General features: G+C 38.8%; 2 protein-coding genes across 3 annotated transcripts; both read right to left on the reverse strand.

Annotated features, from left to right (window-relative positions):
* Positions 1–6,757: 6,757 nt before the first annotated feature.
* On the reverse strand, positions 6,758–8,958 carry snx10b (sorting nexin 10b). Of its 2 annotated transcripts, none has more exons than XM_084726537.1 (6): positions 8,808–8,958; positions 8,455–8,541; positions 8,267–8,367; positions 8,056–8,157; positions 7,651–7,860; positions 6,758–7,145 (listed from the first exon to the last, which is right to left on the reverse strand). In XM_084726537.1, exons 1-6 carry the CDS (start codon positions 8,838–8,840, stop codon positions 7,016–7,018), a joined length of 663 nt encoding a protein of 220 aa, XP_084582663.1. In that variant the 5' UTR covers positions 8,841–8,958; the 3' UTR covers positions 6,758–7,015. The 2 variants fall into 2 exon arrangements, with proteins under 2 accessions (XP_084582663.1, XP_084582664.1); XM_084726538.1 differs by having other exon boundaries at positions 8,455–8,538; positions 8,808–8,933.
* Positions 8,959–9,721: 763 nt separating this feature from the next.
* On the reverse strand, positions 9,722–15,888 carry cbx3b (chromobox homolog 3b). The gene is made up of 5 exons (XM_084726539.1): positions 15,698–15,888; positions 14,409–14,549; positions 14,141–14,297; positions 13,190–13,359; positions 9,722–11,929 (listed from the first exon to the last, which is right to left on the reverse strand). Exons 2-5 carry the CDS (start codon positions 14,546–14,548, stop codon positions 11,809–11,811), a joined length of 588 nt encoding a protein of 195 aa, XP_084582665.1. The 5' UTR covers position 14,549; positions 15,698–15,888; the 3' UTR covers positions 9,722–11,808.
* Positions 15,889–24,422: the final 8,534 nt, after the last annotated feature.

Genomic DNA, 24,422 nt, shown 5'->3' on the forward strand with positions numbered 1-24,422 from the left:
AATAGCACTAGTTCAAACATGTTGTTAAACTTTTGTCGAGGACTTTATGTGTGTTAAACCACACCTGCAGAACTTCAGACATTCTGGTTTGGCGGTCCACATCATTTTACGTGCATATTAATGAATTTGACATGGGCCTATTAACATACCATGAATGATAATCATGTGAATTTAGGATACTCATTACATATGTATTACATGAATAGCAGGTGGGGTAATTTGAGTAATTTGTGGCTATATGCAGACACTGGGATGATGGACGGTGTCTGGAGAAGACAAGCTGAGCCGGCCAGTGGATCTACTGCAGAGTAAGGAGAATTTAGGCTCATCATAAAAGATTTCTCCTTGCCTCTTATTTCACTTGGACATTTTTATGTTTTTTTTATTTTCTACCTCATTGCAGCCGTGAGCTGCCTGCTGATTTACACACACTGGCAGCGAAGCACAGAGGCCTCAAGAGACGGTGCCCTCTACCCCTCCATTTTTTCCTCCATTGTCCTCTCACTGCCACCACTGGGGCGTCTCTCCATTCACTGGACTGGGTCTGACCAAAGAGCTCCCTCTCTACCTGTTCTTCATCTCTAACAAGGCATTAATCTGGAGGGGTTGTTATTCACACATGATCTTGTGACACACAGAGGGGCTGTTCCCTTGTGCCAAGATACACATTCATATAAGGATGAGCAAAACGCATCACAGACACTAAGGCTGGGCTGCACCAACAAGAATGAATTTTTAAATCAGAATAACACGTTTTAATTATCTTGAAATCAAGAGAGATTTAATTTGAAACTCTCTAAAACTCAGGTTGGCTTTTACTTTAAACCTAGATTAGATTTAATTCTGTTGCATCAAAACTTTATACTTTTAAAATGGCTGCCTGTTCCTCAAAGAAAGTTAAGGGACAAAGTCAAGCCAGTGAGTTTTAGGATGTGTCTCTTCTTTCTTCAAGCCATCATGAGTAGGCTAAGTAGACTTGCATTAAAAAAACGTTTTAGCAAGCTAGCAAACAATATACCATTTTGTTAATCTTTTCACTATCTAAACAGTGTAATATTTTGCTAACTTTTTAGCTAGAAAGCAAACAATACATACTTTTTTTTTTTATACAGCTCTTGCATTGTTTATGTATTTATTATTTATTTGGGTAAGCAAGCATCTCCATATGGGCTAAAAAAAATAATATTGATTTGCATCACGAAACTTGGATTTACTAAACAGAGATTGTGCAACAGAGCTCTACGGGTCTTCCTCATTTTAAACCTAGTTTGGCTAAATTTTGATCAGAACTAATCAAAGATTAAATGATTTTTTTTAATGCAACTTAGTCTGAAGGTATCTTGATGTGTTTTAGATTCAAGAATAGTTGTCAATATACAAATACATACAGTGAGTGCAGACATGTTATCTCAAAACAAGGCCCTTCCTTCTCCATCTGCTCTCAGCTGTATGCTCCAACGGAAGCATGTCTGATTTTACACGCCATATTATTTCAGGAAATTATGAAGCAGTGATCTCAACTTCCCTTTCCCCCTCAGGCCCATGTGTTGGAGGCAGAGGAGCTGGTTTCACGCCGATCAGCCCTGATTCCAGGAGACGAGAAGCTGTTGCTCGCCGTGCTACAGTGATCACACCCGTTTCCCAGTAATTGCTACATCCATGCACCAAGAGGCGACAGCATGTGGAAGGGAAATAGCAGGTATAAGCCATGCAGAACCGAGGAAAGGTACCGGGGCTGTTGGGTTTGATGAATGATGGATAGCTCATAAGTCAGCTCATTTCCATCTGGGGCAATTGAGTGACAGAAAAAAAATGTTTCAGCCTTGAGGAAAAGTATTTTTCCACCAGACTGAGGCAGGTGTTAGAATATAAGGCTGGTTTTTGGGCACACACACACAAAAAGATACAGGCACACACAGCTACAAGGACAGATGTAACGTCTGAAAATCCTTTTTTGGCTGTCAGGTTGTGGAAGTTTTGTGGCCCTCAGTAAATCAGCACTCAGTATTGGCATGAAATGTGGGAGACCTTGAGAAATGTTCAGAGCTGAGGCGTATGTTATTAACAATTCAATTAACCCCAGACTTCTAGATCATTTACCTTGCTCCTCCGTCTCCCCCTTGAGAATGTGATTGTCTTGCTTTATAACAAGCTACACATCAGCATCACCAGCCTCCACCTTTATCATACGACTGTTGTTGGTGTATTATTCCTTTAGGTCTCATCCCCCTATCTATTGGCAGTACTGCTGGGCTTCTCTGATATTGACTCATCCTGGTTCCACTGAGTTGCAGGCAAAGAGATTTAATATCTCGAGTGGTGCTGAACTCCTATTGCTACTAATGGATTCTGTATAATGTGGCACTTAAAATGCATGAGCAGCCTCTGATTTATCTGTAATTTGCCTCCACTGGAGCATATCTCCCTCAATACTTCCATTTGTTTTTGGCTCTGTGCAGTCTGCTCAGTAAACGAACCCTGATTGGGATTTCATATTGTCACATTCAGAGTTTGACAATTTGCTTCTTTCCAACACATAAAATGCTTTTTTGTGATTCTGTGTTAATTACACAACGGAGGCAATACTAAGTTAAGCATGAGTTCACAGACACGAGGTGCGGTTTATTTGAGCTGTCGCTGCAGAAAGACGTGCTGACTTGGTGTGAGGCAGATGGGCATCTCCCACAGGGGCTGTTTCCCTTTATCTTATCTTCTATTGTTTTATGTGTCAAACAATAAGCATGCTAATTAGATTAAACTGAGTTAAAGGATTTGTGGAAATCATTAAACGTGATTTTATCGTCCACTTTTCTGACTCCAGCTAAAAACCCATGCTGAAAACAGAGTGATTTTACTTGCTCCCTATGTTTTCACTCCATTTGACCTCTTCGGGGTCACACAACATGGAGCAGGGAGCTGTTAGCCAATCGATCTGATGGGTTTAAATGTGTCAGCGTTGTCATGGCAGCAGAGCCGCACTGACAGGCTAGACTACAGTGGCTCAAGGTTAACAGCCAGTGGACCAGAGTCACAGACCATTAAAAGGGGAGTCAATACTCCTGGACAAGTCAGACTAAAACCAGCAATGTAAACGTTTCAATCCAGCAACGAACAAGCCTTTACTGTTACAAAGACTTGTTAGCATGTGCAAAGCTATGTGTGGAAGATCGCTGACACATCCAGGAAGGGCGGCTGGATGTCCTGAGGATGGTCCTGAGTTGTGAGCAGTTGTCCTGAATCCTGAATCTTGTCCTGTTTATCTTGAAAATAAACTGTTGTTGTAGTAGATAATATGATCAAGGTACAATAAGAGCTGCCTGTATACTGTATACCAAGTCAAAAATGGTGAGGACACCTGACTTGGTGACACAATAAAATTGAAAACTGCTGCACTGAACAGTCCTGGAAGCCACCCCCACTGTGACCACGTGACCATTTCCACCCCAAATCCCCTGTCCTAAATGTAACCCATTGTCATCTAGTCAACCTACATCCATGTATTATTTACTTAAAGCTACTACAAGGACCTTTTCTATATTTTGTCGACTGTGGCAGCCCCTGGTTAGTTAGTAGTTTCCACCATAATGACCACAAAATATAATATAAAAAACAAAATTGTCTAAAGATCTCCCCTGGCTTCCTTTTAAGTGGCTAACACACTACTCACTGTAACTTTGCCTGAGAAAATGTAAACACAGGCTTGTTTCATCTGATTTTAAGGAGAATCTGGATTGGCAGGCATAAAGAGCAACTACATAGAAACAGCAATACTCCTGTGGATGATCTCATTTCCTTATGTAGTCATTGTGGCGGCATCAGTATTCAGATTAATTGTTGTTTCATAACCAGTTAAAAACTCCTTGCAGTAGCTTTAAAGCCACCAAAAGTTGGGAGTTTTATTCCCAGGTAGTGAAATACTGATGTTTGGAGCTGGCCAATTGCTGCTGCAGCTTTAATTAACAAACACAACAGACATTTTCTTTATTGCAGCTCCAAAACAAACAAACAAAAAAAACCTTGTAAAGTAATGTGACATAGGCCTACTGTACATTTTAGCATGTTTAACAACCTCTTACATTCGCTGCAGGGTTGTACTGTTTCCAAGATTTGAGAGATATTGAGGTCATGAGTCATTCCAGTACAACCCGTACTTCCCTCATAAAATGTTGACCAAAAACCAAAATCAAGGTCTTAAAATGTTTTAATTACTTGGGATTTGTGCATTTTATTTATTCACTTAACTGTTCATTTATACTTACTGCGGAATTTATTTCCAAAGACCTCTTGATTTTAAAAGTGTAAGAATTTGTCTGTACATAACATATATCTCTCAGCACTTAATTTCTGTGACAATGACACCAATGTTTAAGGGTTATTTTAGAAGTTTGTATATATTTATTTATTTATGAAAAAAAAAAAATAAACCAAACTAAAGCTTGCAAGGACAAGGGCATGTGTAGACGTGAACACCAGCAGAGTTACTATGTTTTACCTTTATACCATTTGTACATGGGCCATCAGTGTATATACAGTGAGTCCTTTAAGAAAAATGTTGAGGGGCACTGGTCTAAAGGACTGAGAGTGGAGAGAGAAATGTGGTGGTTTATTTGGTGGCCTAAAAATAGTCAGTGTTAACCATAAATAGTTTAAAACCACTGGCACTGGGTAATAAAATACCCACGATGTCTGGGTTTTTAATTATAGAATTTAACTCCTCCAAATTTCCCATGTGAAAAGCAACAAAAATAACACTGTCATGCATTTTCTAGACAAATCTTTCAGGGTGACTGTAGACAGTGGAGCAGCTAGTGTTGTATGTCTAGTTTTGGGAAATGACTACCAGGTGATACACACAATATAACTGTAAAGTGAAAACACATTTGAGTTGTTTCTTTGATGACACAACAAAATGAAACTGTTAGAACATTGTTAGACTGAATGGTGTGGCTTTCCATGTGCAGACATTTGCGTGGAAAATGATCTCACCTCAACAAGCTAGGTGTGTTTTAAGTCTATATTAGAGGCATAAACCTTCTTTGAATACCCAGATGAAGCAGAGCTATGCAGCATTGACAGCCTCGGTGCACGTGTTTTAAGGTGCAGGGTAATGCTGCCCCACTGTTAAGCCTTGACAAAGAAAACACATGCATATAGTGCATTAGTATATGTGGACATGCATGAACACACATACACCCACACATCTGCAGAGAAGAGAAGATGTGTGTCCACCCCCTAATTTTATTTTGTGGGCTTTCCTGCTGTCAAAACTGTCCTGCTGCTCAGAGCAGTGCAGGTCTGAGGTGACGTCACCTCTCTGTTCTCTGCAACACACCAGCCTTTTGTCTGTTCTGAATTTATAATGAACATCACAACGGCTGCAGAGAGACAAAGCTAATCTAATTAGCTGTGCAGATATGTCAGCCTGCCGTCTCTCTGTTTAGTGGTCATTACCTCTGCATAAGCATGGTGCTGCTCACTGTGGGAGTATGTGCACACACACGAACACACATGCATGAGATATGTGACTGTGGTGAACAAGCTTATACAAATACAAAGCAAGAGAGACAGATAGAAAAGGTGGCTTGTCAGTGCAGCTGGCATTTTGTTCAGCAGGGAGCAATGTAGCCTGTCTACCTGGTAGCCCTCTCAGACAGGAGCGAGTCCACTGGGATCTCGCAGGACCTCCTACCAGCCACACACCTGACAGGGGGGCAGTGTGAAAACTCTGCAGAGACCCTATTACACGTCATACTGCTAAGCACTGCAGTGGCCACCAGATGACAAGCTCTTCACACCTTACTCTTTATTAGGGGGGGTGGGGGGGGGGGGTTCAGCCACAGAGAGACATTCGGCTGTCACTGCTTTAAGATATGACATTGTTATCTGCACATACGTGGTAACATACACATTGTGAATGAGCATAAGTCATAATGCTTCTCTATTAAGGTTTGTTTATGAAGCAAATATGGACAGCTACAGCATATGTTCAAGGGATAAGTGAATATACAAACAGATGGATGTAACAACACTGCCATCTTCAGGCACATTTGTGCTACAACTTTATAGCTGTTCAAAGAGGATATGCTGGTAAACAATATGGCTATACAATAGGTACATTTGGTAACACTTTACAATAAGACTACCCTTATGAATTAATTATAAATGAATTATAACTGGGTAATTAATTAGGTTGTAAACATTTTATGAACAAATGAGCAGCAATAAAATAATTTTTAAATTAATATTTTGTGTCAGATTAAAGATTTTTTAAAGTAAGTAGTAATGTAAAAACTGGGACAATGTACAATAATACAATAATCTTTCATGATGGGGTCCTGCATCAGCCTGTTGGGGTTTAATCTGCAATAATGACCTGCTCATTGTGCATTATCCTTTACTTAATAAGTGTCCTGTTGCTTGCCAAATAGTGAAACCACATTTATCTGTAATGCCTCAGATCTAATTTCTTATGTATCTTACTTTGTCTTCTTCATCAGCAGCATTTATACCAGTCAGCTTCATCAGATTAACCACCATCAGCATATCTCAGCAGTCAAAAACTTGGCATATCAAATTGACACAGTAATTACCACATTCATACACTAAGGCTTTGGCAGTATTGTTTACCTTGACTTTTTCAGCATGCACTGTTTCACACTTTTTATCATTATTACCTATTGTACAATAAGGCTCCCTTTTGCCATAAATATAAAAGGTTGTAACTCATTAGTAAGACTAATAAATAGCCAGCAGTAACCATGTTATAATTTTCTTTAATGATTTATAACATGTTTATTATAAGGGTCTTATTGTAAATTGGTATCATACATTTTTATTACTATGTACATATTTCAAACAGAAATGCCTTAACGACAACAGAATATGCTCTGATTATTTTATGAGTGAAATAATGAAGAGCAACCATAGCTAAAAGCACTGTATGACAGGGTAACAGGCTAAATTCTTCCTCTCAGATACAAACATATTATCTGCCGGTGATCTGATGATGATGTTTTCATGTAGAACCAGAGGAGCTGCTGAGGGTTTCCTCCTGGCTGGAACTCATTAGATCAAGTGAAGGTGAACTTGCTGCTTTATTTATTGCCAAATCTTTAATCCGAGGCTCTGGATCTCTGCACTCTGAACTGAAAAGACAAGGAGATGGAAAGTGAATTAATTGTTTCATTTAGGCAATAAGGCAGTAAGACTTTTCATGTTATATAAAAAGGAAATGATTTAATTAAAAAAATCTTTTTGAAAAGACAAGTTGAGGTAATTTTTAATTAATTAATTCAGTTGTGCTGTAAAAACATGTTCAATAAGCTTAAGATATTCAGTTGAAACAACAATTCTTCAGTAACACTGAAAAACACTGCAAACAAATCTGATTTCCTTTAGCATTTTTTCACTTTAAAAAGTAAATTCTTCATTTCACACTCAGAAATATTTAAAAAAGAAGGTTCTCAGGAGAATTTTAACTCTAAAAATATTCATGCTGGGAAGTGTGCTAAAATGCTTGTTGTGTTTCTTAGAAACTTAATTTAATGAGTTAATTGAACTCTGTATAGTGCATTCACTCAACTTATCATTTCAGGTCAAAAGACTTCAGTGGAAATGGAGTGGAGATTGCAAAATGGGATATTATGATACCTGTCTGAGTCAGAGTCACAGGACATGCTGAGGTCCTTCTGCAGATCGTCCTCAGAGTGAAATCGCCTCAGGCCACAGCGCTGGACTGCCTGGGCCACAGAGTAGTGAGTCTGTCCAGCAGCACAGGCCTGAATCTTGGACACGCTGAGCTGCGACTGCAGGAACAGATGCAGGCAGCTGTCAGACAACAGCAGATGGTTCTGGAGGATCCTGGAGAACAAGGACCGTAAACAAATTACAGGTTAAGTACAGTTTGTCAGTATATTGTGTTGCTTATTGATGCAAAACCAGAAATCATGTGACCTCGGTGTTCATGGAAAATGTGATTCACAAGTTTTGTGTTTGTGTTGTAGACTAATATGTCAAAGTTCATATGTTTATTGATCTGTGTGAGGTCACTCTTACTGTTCCAAAAACTTCTGGAGCCCTTTCATGCGCTCAGTGATCTGCTGGGCATTGTTCAGGCTGAAGAAGGGGTTCTTTGGAGGCAGCCCTGGCAGCTGTACCCTGCAAAAGACACAAATACAGACTGAAAATGACAGGAACCAAAATACAGATTGCATTTAACATGAAAAATGAGAGTATATGTCATCAGAATTCCAGTAAATTTACTTACATTAGCATTGAATTTGCTTGTAGCTTCTGTCTGAGCCATACAAACTCACTGTACCTCCTTCTCACACTTGAAATCTTCTTGGTGAAGTACACACTGTTGGTCTAAAGGACACAAGTGTGACATGTTACAGTAAGCTCCATTATTTGATTGTAGAGATTCAAGTAGCTTCTTTTCATAGTTTTACTTACCTGTAAACAAATTTCATAGTCTATGTAGGCATGCCAGAAGTCATTCTTTTGTATCCGTGGGTCCCGAACCCAGACACTGATGACCTGCTGCATGGAGAAGGCAGGAGAGACACTGAACTGAATGAACTGTGTTATGAAAAAGGGGAAGTTTTTATTGGCAGATAGAGGAAGTGCAATGACCAACATGGCAAGAATCTGGATAGGAAAATCCCTGCAAATATCCTTTATTGCTCAGGCGAAAAAACACAAGATGACTTTTAAGGCTGTACCAGAATTTAAAGCTTCTAAACTCAAAACGTGATATTTCAATGATTTTAAAAAAAAAATTTAAAAAATCATCAATTAAGACCTACCGGCTTCACTGTATTGTCAGTTTCTTCTTTCATAATCCAAGTCTTCTCGATTGAATCTGTAAGCTGCGGTCAGATGGATAACGCTGTGCTTAGCACTGTACAGGTGCCGTTTATGTCAACTTTTACTATCCAGGAGCAAAGGTTTCAAAATAAAGTCACAAGACTGAGATAAGCTCCTCCCTATAATGTCAAATGAAATCAGCAAAACTCTCTGTGGATCACTGAATGACAGAGCCGGCATGACAAGTGCCAACATGACCATATGAATCTACTAATCACTTTATTGTTTATTGACTATCTTTAGAATCAGTCAAAACACATCCAACACCTCAGCTACTGTTTTCAAATCAGCTACTGTCATATTGGTTATTATAGTTTTGTATTTTTTATTTTATTTTTCATTTTCATTTTCCATTTAGTTTAGTTTTAGTCACTCTCCAGAGTCAGTCTTCTTGCCTCAGATTATATTTAGTTTAAAACTGATTCGTTTTTATTAGTTTCAATATTAGTTTGTTGTGTGTTCAGAAGTTAAGAAATAGATATTACAACACAAACATAAGACTTTGTAAAGGGAATGTCTCAAACAACATATACACCAATGCCTCCTCTTGCTTGTTGTGTTGACAGATTTGACCAAATTGACAAGAATAAAACTTAAGACATTTTTCTGTATATTTTATTTTATTTAGGTTAGTTTTGTAAGTACACAATATTAATCCAGTTAATTTTATTTTTCTTAAGTATAGTTTTTAGTGTATGTATGCAACTGTAGTGAACATGGCTCATACAAACAGCATTTTTTTTCCCCACACAGTTTTCATTTAATTTCAGTCAATTATAAAAGCCTTGGTTCCAAGCTCATGATTTAGCATGTGACAAATGTGACATTTGAGTAAAAACTTCGAGAGCAAAACTTCACAAAAGGTTTCCTTTAATTCACAGAGACTTCACAGATCCATGGTCAACAGTTACAGTAATTCAGTAGCAGGTACGTTTTAGGAGGTTTAAGGTTCAGCTGAGAGTCCCATAACAGTCATGGGAGATATGTCAAGTCAGGACAGTGTCATCAGGACACAGGTGTCATGTACATGGACCTGTATAATTACTGGAAGACAATGCCCTGCATAATTGGACAGTCTCATATCTAAAGTGCTACATTGAACAATCTTTTTAGCCGTCACAGGTGCACAAAAGTCACTTTCAGTGTATTTAAATCTCAATACATTTACCTTAGAAAATCTGAATACATTTACTTTAGAAATACTATGACATTTTGAGTAATTCTGCCAGGACTTTACTTTGAGTGAGCACCAAATAAGGTTTTAAAAATTCAAGAATTTTGCTGTAATTTAATACACAGGCAGAAGAGAACATTTGGTACTTAGCAGCTGATTGGAAAAATAGGGAAATTTAAGGTGGGCAACATTTTTAAATATTTCACATCAACCACAGGGGTCATACAGTGACACAGTAAGACACAGTAAAAACTGTGACTATCAACACCTCACACAATACAGGTTCAAACAACAAAAAGTTTGAACAGGTTTATAATCTTCAGCTCTAACTAAAAGCTACTAGTGAAGGCATTATACAACATTACCTCACACAAACTCTTTCAACTGTTCCAGTTTCATAAATAGGTCATTTTTACCATCAAAAGTCTTAAGAAATGAAAGTGGGAGAAAGTACCAGAAAATACTGAAAACAGTGATGCCATAGTCTCCCCACTGCTGCCCATGTTTATTGATTCATGCATGTCTTCTTGTCTGATGTCCACACAAAGGGTTCACTGCTGTCCACAGTCAATCAGAAACTGTTTACATTAGACAAGCAAAAAATCTTAACCCCTTAAAAACAGTCAAAATGACCAAGTGGGTTTATTTTCTTGCATTAGCTTTGTAATCAAACATTTTATCTGAAAGTTAACATGTTCATTGTTGCCAACATCTATGCTGATTAGTGCCAATTTGGCAGTCATGAATATTTTTAAAGTAATCCAAAAGTGCTATTTAAAATGATAATTATTATTTTTTTATAATTTGTTTCTCATTGCCAATATTTATATCGATTAGAGCTTATTTACAAAACAATGTCAGTGCCAATTACTGTAATTTCTAGACTATCAATTAATTATAGATTAATACACTTTTAATCAGTAAACTTCTTAACAGCAATTCATGATTAATCATAAATATTGCTATCTTAGAACCTTTTGCACAACATGAAGGAAACTTTTCTAAGTAATAAACATTTGTCATATTTTCCATTTTAACTTGTATGAGGGTCAATGCTTTTTTCTCTGAAAATGTCTGTACTAAAAAAGGTATTTTTAATTATTTTTGGCAAAACTTTGCCTTCATATGATTCCTTAAGACTTTTTTCTTTCATTCAGAATGTATTGAGGACAAAAAATCGGTTGGGTTTGTTTATGTTGTAGCTTGTGTGAGTTGTGTAAAATGCCTGGACTATACATGGACTGGAGGTACAGACTGGACAGCAGTTAGTTCACTCTGCCTATAAACACTAGACAACCAAAATCCTTTTAGCTAAACAGGACTATAAATATTAACTGACTATAGAACAATAAAAACAACACACATGTCCACAGTGATTGTGTCTGCTTACACAAGACCAAAGCTGCTACAGGTTAGTCTGACAGCTGCTCCACACAAAGGTTAGTGTGAGTCTCCATCGCAGTCTCCACAAAGGCACAGAGACCTCGTCGAGCACCACGGGACAGAGAGCACTTCAAACCCGTCCCCACCGAGGATCTCGCACCTGCCACGATCTGAAACTCTACCTGCAGTGGGGACGTAATTTCACACAGCGTGCCTCCAATGTCAGCTGAAGGAGGACACTGGATGGAGGTTGAACTAAGCTTCAGGAGAGAGCGCAGCTGTTTATCAGTTCGCCTCTGTACACACACACGCACGCACGCACACACGCACGCACACACGCACACGCACACACACACACACACACACACACACCACACCACACTTCACTGCTCCTCGTCTCCGCAGTGCCACGTCAGCTTCTGCTCGTAGAAGTCGATGACCACCTGGGGACACCTGGCACTGGCTTCACGGGCCGGCAGCAGGGCCACGTCGTCAGAGTTCTTCCTGTGGGGGAACACATGGGAGAAGGAAACCATTAAGATGGTGGCCTCCTACTTCTAATGTATGCAAAATGTTTCAGCAGGAACAACTGCCCGCTTAGAAAAGGTTATTGGGGGGATGGAGGGAAGGCTAGAGACTGAATCACACACATTATTTTGAGTACAGTCACCCTCTGATTACTGTAGGCCTGAAATATCCGATGCTAGTTATGACTTAAATACAGCTATTACATTTAAGTCATAAATGTACATATGTTATGTGTAATAGGGTTGCAATTTTGTGTATTATAATTGAAAATGCAAAAAAATCAATGAATTATTAATAATCAATGAGATACTTTTTTTGACATAACCAATGCAGCACCTTGCTGGATGATTCTGCATTATGGTGAAAGTGGAGCCAGGTTCAACTTTTTGCCAGATAACCCTGCGTTGTTTTTTTTTGCCGGAGTCCTCTGCCTTTATGTGAGAGCAGCCCCCCGAAAAAACCTTCCCACAACTTCTATTTGTTTTCTAAAAAAAAGAATTCTATCAAAAAAAATCAGTCTTCAAACACAAGCTAAGAGTAATTTTCTCAAGCTTAACAAAGCTCCTTCAGAGCCAGCTGCTTTCAGTAGTACTTCTCATGACTAATAAACTGACTTTTTTGTTCCCCTTTCAAGCTGCACAGCACATTGACTGTGGTCAGAGGCTCTCTCCAGAACAAACCTGTCACAATATCAGAATGTTAAACTTCAATTCAAGTGTAAAAAACTCCTTAAATATCACAAAAAAAAACAAAAAAAAACAACCGACACAAAGTGCTGTGAGAGAAAAAGTCGCTGAATAAAGTCTTGAATGAGCACTTGGCTCTTTTGTTTTGGTAGACAATTTAGGTACTTTCAATACTATAATTCAGGATATTGTAGATTTTTACAAACGTTGCAAGCACTGATTCTTTTGACAACCTGATTCCAAAATCAGTTACAAATCTGAGGAATATTTTTTCAGGTATTCAATGGCAATGTCATCCAACTTTGCCTCCCGGGAAAAATTATATATTCACATGTTCAGTATATGACACTGTATAGACTGTGATGATGCTGCATGCCTACAACAACAAGATGAAACACGCTTATTAACCTGATACTAAATGCGCCATCAGGTTGAACATGGAGACTACAGCTTTAAAAGTGAACAACTGCACCTTTTACCACCATACAAACATTTACCAAAGCCCTGGCGCTCATTCAAGGACAGAGAAAAGAGGAAGCAGCAGAGTTACCATTTGACAAGGAACATGAGTTCTCCCTGTCTGTCTGTGGAGCCGATGATGCATTCAGGCTCGAGGTAAGTGCTGAGGTTAGTGGGGGTGTCTGACTGCTCATCATTTGGCTCGAGGACGTTGCTGTTGCTCTGCACAGTGTGAGTCTGCTGCTGAGACTGCATACAGGACTGCAAAGAGAATGACAAGGACAAAGATGCAGCACTTAGAAGAAACAAAGACGAGATCTGCATTAAGAAACAGCCTGGTTGTGGCTTTTTTACTATACATGCACATTGCGAAAAAAAGGGAAATTTAACTGCTTTTTAACTGCTTTCACTTTCAGGGGCATTGCGACACTAACCACCTTCACACACCATTTAGTTTCATATTCAGCCTTAAAACCCTCAAAAAAGTGGGAACAAAATCTGCCAACATGGTCGGCTGATTCTACCCGACTCCAATGTAGCTTCTTTTTACTTTAAAGGTCCATTGTGTAAGATTTATGGGTGTTTATTGGCTGAATATGGCAGAAATAGAATATAATTTTCATGTTTCCATTAGTGCATAATCATCTGAAAATAAGACTTGTTGTGCTTGGGTCATTTACAGAGGGCACAGGTCCTCTTCAGTGGATGCTGCCATGTTGCAACGCCATGTTTCTACAGTAGCCCAGAATGGCCAAACCAAACACTGGCTCTCGACACAGCCTTTGTGTGTGTGGAGTTTCACACGGTTGGAGAGGGAAACGAGGTGTATGCAAATTGCAAGCTCACCCCTAAATCTGTATTCATATGTTGTCGGAAAAAGCCTCCAGATTTTCTGAAGTGCAACTTGTCAAGCTAAAACTACGAATGCACTACATAAAGAGGATTCTAATAATATGTTGTCTTAGGTGAGGAAGTTCTGTGAATAACATGGAAACAAAATAAATTTACAGACATTCCACCCCTGAATTTATCACATACTCACAATTTCCGTCTCTTGCTCTGTCATTTCTTCTTTAGGAATGAACTCTTGTTCACTTTGCTCTTCCTCAATCTCTTGTGAGAAGTGGGCGTTCCTCAGGAACTCTTCAATGAGCTCGGGACAGTCCAGATTGTCCTCAGGTTCCCATGTGTTTTCTGCACTGTACATATAGTTAAAAAAAGGAGGAGTGAACACACAAAATCATGCATACACAAAGATTACACAACATAAGCAAGCAAGCAAACAGCTGATTGTGCAGCATGTCACTCACTCAGTGAAGCCTTTCCACTTCAGGAAGTACTCCACTCTTCCATTAAATATCCTGCGGTGAATTATTTTTTCCACCACAAACTCCTGGACTACTGTAGTCTCCTCAGTCTTCCTCTGTTTGGCAGTCTGCTTCTTTCTCATTCTGTCAACCAAAGCAAATTTAAAATCTCAGCAATGCATTATGCAATGCAAATGAGGGCCATCTCTCAGCTCATCAGCTGCACATGTGAATGCACATGTGAATGCCACAAGCCAGAATCCTAAAGCGTCCCACAACGGTTGAAGCATGCCATTACACAAGTTACATTACACAAACTACACAAGCTTTTCAGACTTGAGTTCCATTTCAGCTGCATGTAATCTTTCTACTACTAGTACTAATACTAATAATAACGAATAATCATGAACATCAAGAAAAAAAAGTGCTGGTATTGGTAGAGCATCGGCAGATATCTAAATTCAGAAATCGGAATCAAATTGGAACTGAAAAAAGTGGATTAGGACACCACTAACAAAGATATGTAACGGAGGCAGGATATTCTATACTTTAAAAATTAACTTTATACTGCAAAATGGTATCAGGACACTGAAACTGTAAATCTTCACTGGTATTTTCCAGAAATAAATAACTCATTAAACTTAAATTAATTAAAAAAAAAAGTTAAATATACATAATCTGCTGCCTAGAATGAAGCTTAAAAGTAAAAACAATCTGCATTATGTTTTGTTAAAATTCATCATAATCATATCAGCACATATTTCACAACATAAATCCATATACCAATGTACACAAAAATAGCTGTGATAGATCAGTCGGCTGACATATTGGTCGGGCTCTACTCAAAAGTAATTAAATACGTATTTTAAATACATTTAATTGAAATACTCCCTATCTGTGATGACAACCTGCTTGTATTACTGGCGGGACATTCACGAGCACATTAAAACAAAACACAAAGTGTCTATTTTTCTGTTTAAACTCCACCGTGACGTGAAGAATAAAGACTTTGATCTCCCTGTTGCTGGGATATTTGCACAACAACATGGCAGTGTTGAGACTCTGCTGCTGTGCCCTTCAGACAATGATCCGTACACTTATTCTAACGCTCCACCTGCTGTGTCTGTCTGGAGCTCAACATACAGCACTCTTCCTGTCCTCAACGCAACACGTTAGTATCTACAGAGTACAGTTCGTTCAGACAGTTTAGCTCGGAATTGAACAAACAGCAGCCTGAAAACATGAGAGGAAACGTGCCTCCTGCGTGATGCACAAGAACAATATGCACGTACGCTTTCGGTGTTTACTTAATCTCTGCGGACAGCCTGCTGCTGCGGTGCTGCTCGGCTCGGCTCGGCTCTGCTCTGTGTGCTCGCTGGTAAACTACATGCACTCAGTGCCGTCGATGCTGCTTCGAGCGCAAAATGTGTCGCTCGGCGTGTTTACATGAGCCAGACAACTTTTCATGAATGAGTTAAAATTAAAGATGGCCGTGGATGCTCGGAGGAAGTGGTTGCCAAGGGAAAAGGTCATGCCAGGAAAACCGGGAGGAGACGACGGGGACGCGCACACCGCCGACCAATCAGAGAGCAGTCCGCTCGTCCGTCCCCTCCTCGTCCAGTGGTCCGGAACAGCCCTGCCACCCATGGGCGTCAGATGGGTATGGCAAGGGACAGTGTTCACTTGGCATGTAGCACCGGGATCAAAGACTGGTCCAGATTTATGATTATTTGATGTTTTCAGTGTCGGTGCAAGCATTTTTTTTATTTGCCGTCTACATACAATACAATTATACTGTGGGAGTGTGACCGTCCAAAAATAACTTATATAACTTATAACTAAACAAGTCTTAAACATTATGAGAAATTTGCTTTCAGCGATATCATCGATATGAGCCACCTTTCTAGTTATTAAATTATATTATATGCATGGGCTTCACCATTATATTATGTTACATTCTATTCTATTATATTGTATCTTGTTATATTATATTATATTATGTTATACTACATTATGTCACTTTACAATAAGACCTTATAATTAGGTTATTAATTATGCATAATTAATAAACTGTTACATTAGATGAAAAAGAGTGACCTATTTCATGCCAAATAGTGAGCCCACATTTATCTGTACTCTTAAGCCTCACATCTCATTACTTACTTAGTTTACTTTGTCTTCTCCAGCCAGTTTTTATACCTGTCTGCTTCATAAGATATTTAATAACAAGTTACCTGCAGTTAACCACCGCCAGTATATCTGAGTAGTAAAAAAGATTCATTTGGCATCAAATTAACATATCAAATTAAAATGTGGTTGGTATTTTCGTCAGCACTGAATTCCAGGTGTGGTAAAGTTGGTAATCTTTCTTTACTTGGTGTGGTCATCACCCAGTCTTAGTCATCAGTAAACGGTGATTTGCATTATAGTTTACTATCATTAAATTACTATAAGGCTCCCCTTTACCACTTATAAATGTAACTCATTAGTAAGATTAATTAGTAGCATGCAGCAGCTGGATCTTGCCACATGAGCCCACAATGATGTGTGAAAACTGTGTTCTAACTTTTTTGCAACTGTATATTAACAATTTAAAAAGTGTTTAAAACCTTACTCATAACCTCACTATAGAACACTTATAAAATATTTATGAGGGTGAACTTATTGTGAAGTGGTACCTATTGTTTAAAATTATATTATATTATATTATATTATATTATATTATATTATATTATATTATATTATATTATATTATATTAGTACAATTCTGAGGTAACTGCACTTTACTTAAGTATTTTATTTTCATGTTCCTTTATACTTTCACTGCTTTCACTATATTTCAGAGGGAAATATTATTCTTGTATTAGATTTTATTCCACTATATTTATTTTACTATTATAGCTAGTCGTTATTTGCTGGTAGTTAGTTTATAATGGTATACTTATATTATACTTATATATCAATAGTATATAATAATTAAAATGAGCTCAGTCTGGACCACATAATGCTGCTTAATGCATCGATATTAATATTAAAAAATATATGTATATGAAGAATATAATACTAGTCAGAATGGTGCAATTCTTGATAAAATTAAAGTGAATCTTTAATAAAATTAATAACTTACTGTGATGTGTTATTTCATTATGTAAATACTACTCTGAATGCAGTATCTTTACTTATAATTGGTTGTTTTTATATTGTGACATTTCTACTTTTATTACAGTTAACGATCTACGTGCTCTTCTAAGAATGGAGGGTTTTCATGGAGAGGATCTTTACTCCACAACCCCTGAAACCACAGTGAGGAGTTCAGAGAAAAACACCCTCTGGAAGATTTGATTGACAGCTCCCTGTTAGCCAATGGGAATCACCAAAGCTGCTGATTGGCTGAGTAAGCACCGCTAACAGGCCCTCCTACTTGACCAAGTTTACTTTTTCTCCACCAGTTATTCCACACAGTTTGGTAACACACCAGTAGGGGACGCTGTCTGCTTGTTTTGGTCTGCCAGGTTCAGTGGCTAAAATCTCGGTGCTCCTGCACCCCAGTTCACTAATGAGAATGGATTTATGCTGGAGAGCTCATAGCAAAAGGCAGCAGAACAAAAGGTTTGACTGGGAGGTGGATTCACACTGGAGCTGCCTCTGATGCACTGTTGTTTCTGATACCAGTCCATCCCCGAGGCAGGCTTATGTAACATTTGTTCATGAAATGTACTTATGCATGCAACAGCAACAGCAACATAAGAATGTAACACAGATAGAGGCATGCCTAGAGTAAAAGCAGCACATGGTTACATCATAAAAATTAATACCTCTGTCTCATTTTCAATGACAAAACACAGGGGAGGCCCTAGGGATGTGATTAAAAGTGGTTTCAGTGAAAGGGCTGGCATACGCCTGCATGGATGATAAATGTAGTGTGTATCGTATCCAGAAAAGGAGCTTATTGATCACAGTCTCAGAGGGGACAGGACACAGATCTTATGCAGGTTGAAAATCAATGTACACATATGCCCCATTCAGATCCCAGTGCAGTAGAAACTATAGGAGATATACTGTTGGTATATGCTCATCAGGAACTGCAGCTTATCTATTGAGAGAGCCGAGCTGCTTTCTTCTACAATTAATTATAAACTCTGTGCTGAAGATGTTCTGAACAATTAAACACTATTTCTTCATTTGCCCTCAGCAGCTCTTGCTTCACATGGACACCTCTTTCCACACCAAATCATTAGACTTTTTTTTTCTATTGTCCTCTGAACTTGATGAGCCTCAACAGTTTATGGTAAACTGAAAGTGTGTTTTTTTTCAGTTGCATGCTTTAATTGAGATTTCTACAAATTTTCAGTCAATGCCAGAGCTAAGAGTTCTGTAATAAGGCAAATTTTATAAAACCTTTTATACAGTATGTCTTTATTAAAGGAGTAATATGCGACTGTCTGTCTTACTGCCAGCCAGGCTCTGTTGACATATTGCTCAATTTAACTGTCATAAACATCTACTCCTTCTAAAAGATTGCTAATGATTTCTTACTACTCACAAACTGACACTTACTCATCTGATGAACATTCTGCATTATTATAACCTGTAATAAACTTGGAATTGGCAAACAGCCATTCAGGCCTGGATCATTCTGTCTGTAGCGTTGTTGTCAACGTCAAATGTAGTCAAATGGTCCATTGAATGGGGTTCTTGGTCGAATTCACAGGCTAAAACAACAGCGTAAGTGTCATGTTGGAGGGGAATAGACAACCAGCCAGGGATTTCTTGTACAAATAAAGCAAATAAAGTAATACGTACGTATAGTAACAGATAACAAGATGGCAAATGAATACTGAAAGGCAAAGTATTCAAAAACAAGGTAGAATGTATAATATTTACCATCAAAAATTAGTGATGTAGAGGTAACAAAACAGCATAAAATGAATTACTAAACTAAAGCACCCGTAAAATATATGACCTCTATAACATAAACTGAATGCTTGTATTTAGAGAGATTTTTTCACAACATGGAAATCCAAACACTGGTCTTATTTTTGAATCATGCTTTTTCTTGTTTATTTAAGCAAAACTTCTACATTCTTCTAAATAATAATAACAGATAATAACAAGATAGCAAATGTATATTGAAAAGCAAAATATTAAAAAACAAGGGAGAAATAAAATGAAATAAATTCATACATTCACAACAGATGCATCCACTTTTATCATCTCACACCATTGTTGTTTTGAATAAATTCATAACTCATCCAATCATAAGAAAATGATTAATTAACCATTTATGAAGCCATTAGTTATAACCTATAAACCCTATATAAAGAGTTCCTTATTAAAAAGTAATAACAGTTTTAACAACAGACCCTCATCCACCATACATTACATCTTCATCTATGGTGGGTCATGGTGTGCTTTCACTCTGAGTAGACCCAGATTCTGAGGCAAGACGTGTTGGTTATCTGCCGTATGACCTGCTGTTGCCCTCTGACCCCATTCCCGTCAGCTCTTTTGGGGTTTTAGTACTAGTTGCCATAGTAACCGAACAGCTAATAGGGTTGAGCTGTCGCTGCAGGCGCGGGAATGGCAGTAATGCATGCAGTGAGGTCCTGTCTGGATTTACTGCTCTGCTACAGTATGGATCACTTTGGGGTTATCTTAACCACCAAACCCTGACTGAGAGTCAGTAGGTTATTTCAGCTGGGTAACACAACACAAGACAATGATTTCTACATTTAAAACTTTTTAAAAGTGGATTTTCACAACTTTATACTTCATGGGATAGAGTAAAAGTGAAGATATAGACTGGAAATATCCAGACAGCCTAAGGTCACTGGCTAGAATTGGGCTAAGAGAGCATCCCATTTCTACACAGGGAGGGTCTTTCAATTAGGCAAAGGTCAGCTTAGACCCCAAGCTTCTAAGAGTGATGTAAAATCTTACTGTGAATCTGCAGAAATGATTCAGGAAGACAGCAGCCAGCAACTCAGTGTGGCATACAGACTGTTGAAAAATGAAACAAAGCTACTCCGGCAGTGCTGAAAAAAGGAGGAAGCGGGAGACTACTAAAAGACAATACCCACCTCAGCCACAGACTATTCACCCTGCTGCCATCTGGTAAGAGATACAGAAGTATACACTGCTGACCCACCTGACGTCAGAACAGCACTGTTCCTGAAACTCCTCAATTCATTCACTGCAATCCACCATAAATAAAAGTTTACTTTTATGAGTTATTGTTATTCAAGGATTGAAAAAGGATAAAAAGGGATGTGGAGTGCCCTCATGCCTGTGTTTGCCTGAGGCCCCAGAATGACCAAATCCGTCCCAGTTTCCAAGGTCACAAATAAATCAGCAAGAAATAAAACTATAATAAGCTATTTTCAACTGTTGAGGAACCATGAAAACAACTAAATGAGAACCTGGACTTGTAGAAGTTTAAGAAAAACAAATATTTGAGATGAATTATGTTCATAATACATATGTCATGTCTTTCATGTGTTTGTGGCCTAAATGACTCAACATCGGGCAATAATGAAGTAATTTGAGGCCTATTTTTGCACCTAAAAACAAACTAACTGACCCTAAGATTGGCTAGAGCCCTAAAAATGAATTACAGATGTTGATGAAATGACATGCTCCAGTGTACAGGGTGAAAAGATATATCGCGTTGTGCTGTCATCCCTTAAATCTGCTCAGCTCCCTCCCAGACGAGCACATTCCTGGGGCCCACTGTGAATGTAGCCCTCATACAGATGGGCCTTGAGAGCTGCCCTGTCAGAGCCGAAATGAGTCCAGATGGCTGGATCCTGCTGTGAGGAGCTGTGGATGGAGTGAGTAGTGGTCTGTATGGCTCAGCCCAAGCCTGACTGGACCCTTTTCACGCAGAGGGCCCCTGGTGTTCCCGCAGCACCACCTCGGGGTTCTCGGGTTACAGCCGGGGTGAGGACATTCACGACGGTCCTGTTATTCTTAATCTGGTCGTACAAAGAGAAGTGTTCAGAGCAACAGTAATATTCATGGCCGCCTTGAGGGAGAAAATGATTTTACATGAGCTCATTACTGACTGATTGATTGATTGATTGACTGCATATTTACAAAGTGCTTTCTCAGAGATCATTCCCACATGTAATGCACACACACATAGGCACACACACACACACACACAGGACAGCACATTTGGAGTCACGGCAGCAGTGTGAGAGCTGAGATGTTTTACTGTCACCAGCTCTGCCACCGCTGCAGGAGCCCTCAGCACCTCCATCAGCTCCACACGGTGCGTTCAGAGTCACATGCTGAATCAATCTGGGTCTGCTGCGACGGGCTCCAGTGCAGTTTATGTCCTCTGAATGAATGCAGCAGTGGAACAGGGAAAAGTGTCTTTTCATGAGTTACAGAGGACTTGAGACAACAGACCACCTGGATTTGCTGGCGGAAATCTGTCTCCAGTTTCAGAACACTTATACTTTCCTCTGTGTTATTCTATACCATGTCCTGGCATGGAGGGCTTGAGGGGGGTAGTTATTGCTGTGCTCTGTCTCTATAGAGTTACTGCCAATGAATACAGCAGGAATGTATCTTCAGAGTATTTGTTTCACTGCAGGTTTCGATCAGAAGATTTGAAAGATCAGTTTTCATACCATAAATGTCTATGTATAGATCAACATGTTTTCTAGTATCTTGAGATGGGATTGTTTCGTCACACTCATATTAACAAGGTCAAGAATGAACTTTCATGCTTAACTTTTTAGCCAACAGAAAGTCCTGTAAATGCAATCGATCTAATATTAACAGCTACTGAACTCAAATGTTAACAGATCCATCTCCATATCAACTGAACAAACTCCATCTGCTGTTTAATTTCATGAAATGGTAAGAAGCTCTGGAAAAAGCATTTGGGTTTTCTGATGTGGAAGGATTTTACCACAATGTAAGAGTACTCCACAAGAAGTTAAAGTACTACACACAAAATGTTACTGAAAGGCAAAATATGCAGAATTTCTTCTCCCCTAAAAAACAGTGCCTAGCCACGCACATATAATTCCACTCAATCAACAACCAGGACCCACAAGAACAGTGTTGTGGTGCCTGCATCCCCGGAGATCCTGCCCTCCATCCGTACCTTATTATTTTCTCATTATTTTGTTGCGCTCAGGACACTTCATCCACACAAAATGTCTGTATTTGATATCTCAGGAATGAGATTCAGCTATCTTCTATCTTTTGTGGTGCATATACAAACAGCAGCTGACAAATCCCTCTTCTTCTAAGCACAGTATTATCAGCAAGTTTACTTAAAGTTTCAAGAATAAATGTACTAGTTATGCACAAAATTGCCATTATTTTGGTATTATTTCATACTACTGGATTATTACTATTACCAATGCCTTGATGTGCAAGTTACAATTGAATGCTGTAGTTAAATATTTACCCTTGAAAAGTAGTGAGGTAGCGTAAAGAAGTATAAAGTAACATAAAATGGAGCACCTGAAATATACCTCTATACTGTATAACCATAGTACCTGAGTACTTGACTTGTACTTAGTTACATTCCACCAATGGTTTCTGTTTTTCAAATGCAGTATGTGTTGTGTTGGAAAGGTTAGACATCAGTCATTTGAAGTAGCTCAAAGGCATGAGTGTCTTAATGCAGAGTATTTGTGTTGTTATATTCTGTGTAATATGGCTGTAGTGATTTACCTTTGTTTCTGCGGTGTTGCACTCTTACTGCATCTGAAGCATAAGAAATTATAACCAAATTTATTGACGAAAAACAAATGGACTTTTAGCACAATTTAGAATTGATGACTAATCTGTACAGATGAGTTTTCAGATGATCATGAAAGTAAAGAGTAATTCCCCAAAGAGTACGAGGGTCAGCTGAAAGAAGAAGTTTCAGAACTTGTCAGGCAGTGAAGGTGGTTTTGTTGCAAGCATAAACAGGTGGTGACTTCATCTCATGTGCCTCTTGGCTGGGGCTTTCCACTCTGCAACATGGAGCCCATCAGATCCTGTAACATTCTGATTGACAGGTGAATGGCACCAATGACAAGAAACTCCCATTCCCCCCAGGGCCCAAAGTGAATGGATGAGAGTGGAGGGGAGACAGATTGCCTTTGAACCTAAAAAAGACTATTTCACCCCTTCCACTACTCTTTTTTTTTCTCTTCCAGTCTCTCTGTGTGCCATTCTCCTCACTTTTCTTTCTTTTCTCAGTGCAAGTGTTTTGTTCTTCTGAGTTTGGAGCTAGTTGACTTGGAGCAGAGGAGTAAAACGTGAGTAAAGTTAAATTAAGTCTTTTCAGAAGGACGTGGGGAATGTGTCAGAGCTCATAGACTTGAGTTTGTCAGGGGGGAGTTAGGTTTAAATTGCAAGAATACACTCCTTTGAATGTCAACAAATTAATAATGTTTAACACAACTCTTTTATTATTTAATGTAAGCCAAATGTTAAATACCCCTCCACGTGATCAAATTTCAGAAAGAATATTTTAAAATGAGGCTGCTTTTCACCATACTCGCAATGTTTAATATTTAATATTTTCGACAGAGGTGATTATAATCCAAGATTTTTGTGATTTTGTAATATGAGACAAATACTCACTGACTTTTGATGGATTGCTTTCCACTGGTTACTCACAAAGCAGTGACTGCTGCTGTCTGCAAGGAGATTGTTTGCTTTCTGCCTTTGTCACACATCCTCTTACATCTCAGTTTGTCCTGATGTTAAGTGTTCCCTTTCACAGCTGCCCATCACCAGCCAGTGAACCCAAACAAGGAACGCTGTCCTGACTTGGGTTTCTCCTAATAAGCAGCGGGACAGGAAGAAGAAAGGAGAACGGGCTGGCTCAACTTGATGGCAGGGGTAAGGTCAAAGCTTCATTTGAATTCTGACAGCTACCATACAAAGACATCACTAGAGCTGCACTGAAAGGAAAAGTTTAATATTTTGGTGGATACTTTTCTTTCTCATTCAGAGTTAGATGAGAAGATTGATACAGCTCTGAAGTACCCGCCCGCA

Source organism: Lutjanus erythropterus, chromosome 9, assembly GCF_056507025.1.
Source record: "Lutjanus erythropterus isolate fLutEry1 chromosome 9, fLutEry1.hap2, whole genome shotgun sequence".
Taxonomy (NCBI): Eukaryota; Metazoa; Chordata; class Actinopteri; order Lutjaniformes; family Lutjanidae; genus Lutjanus; species Lutjanus erythropterus.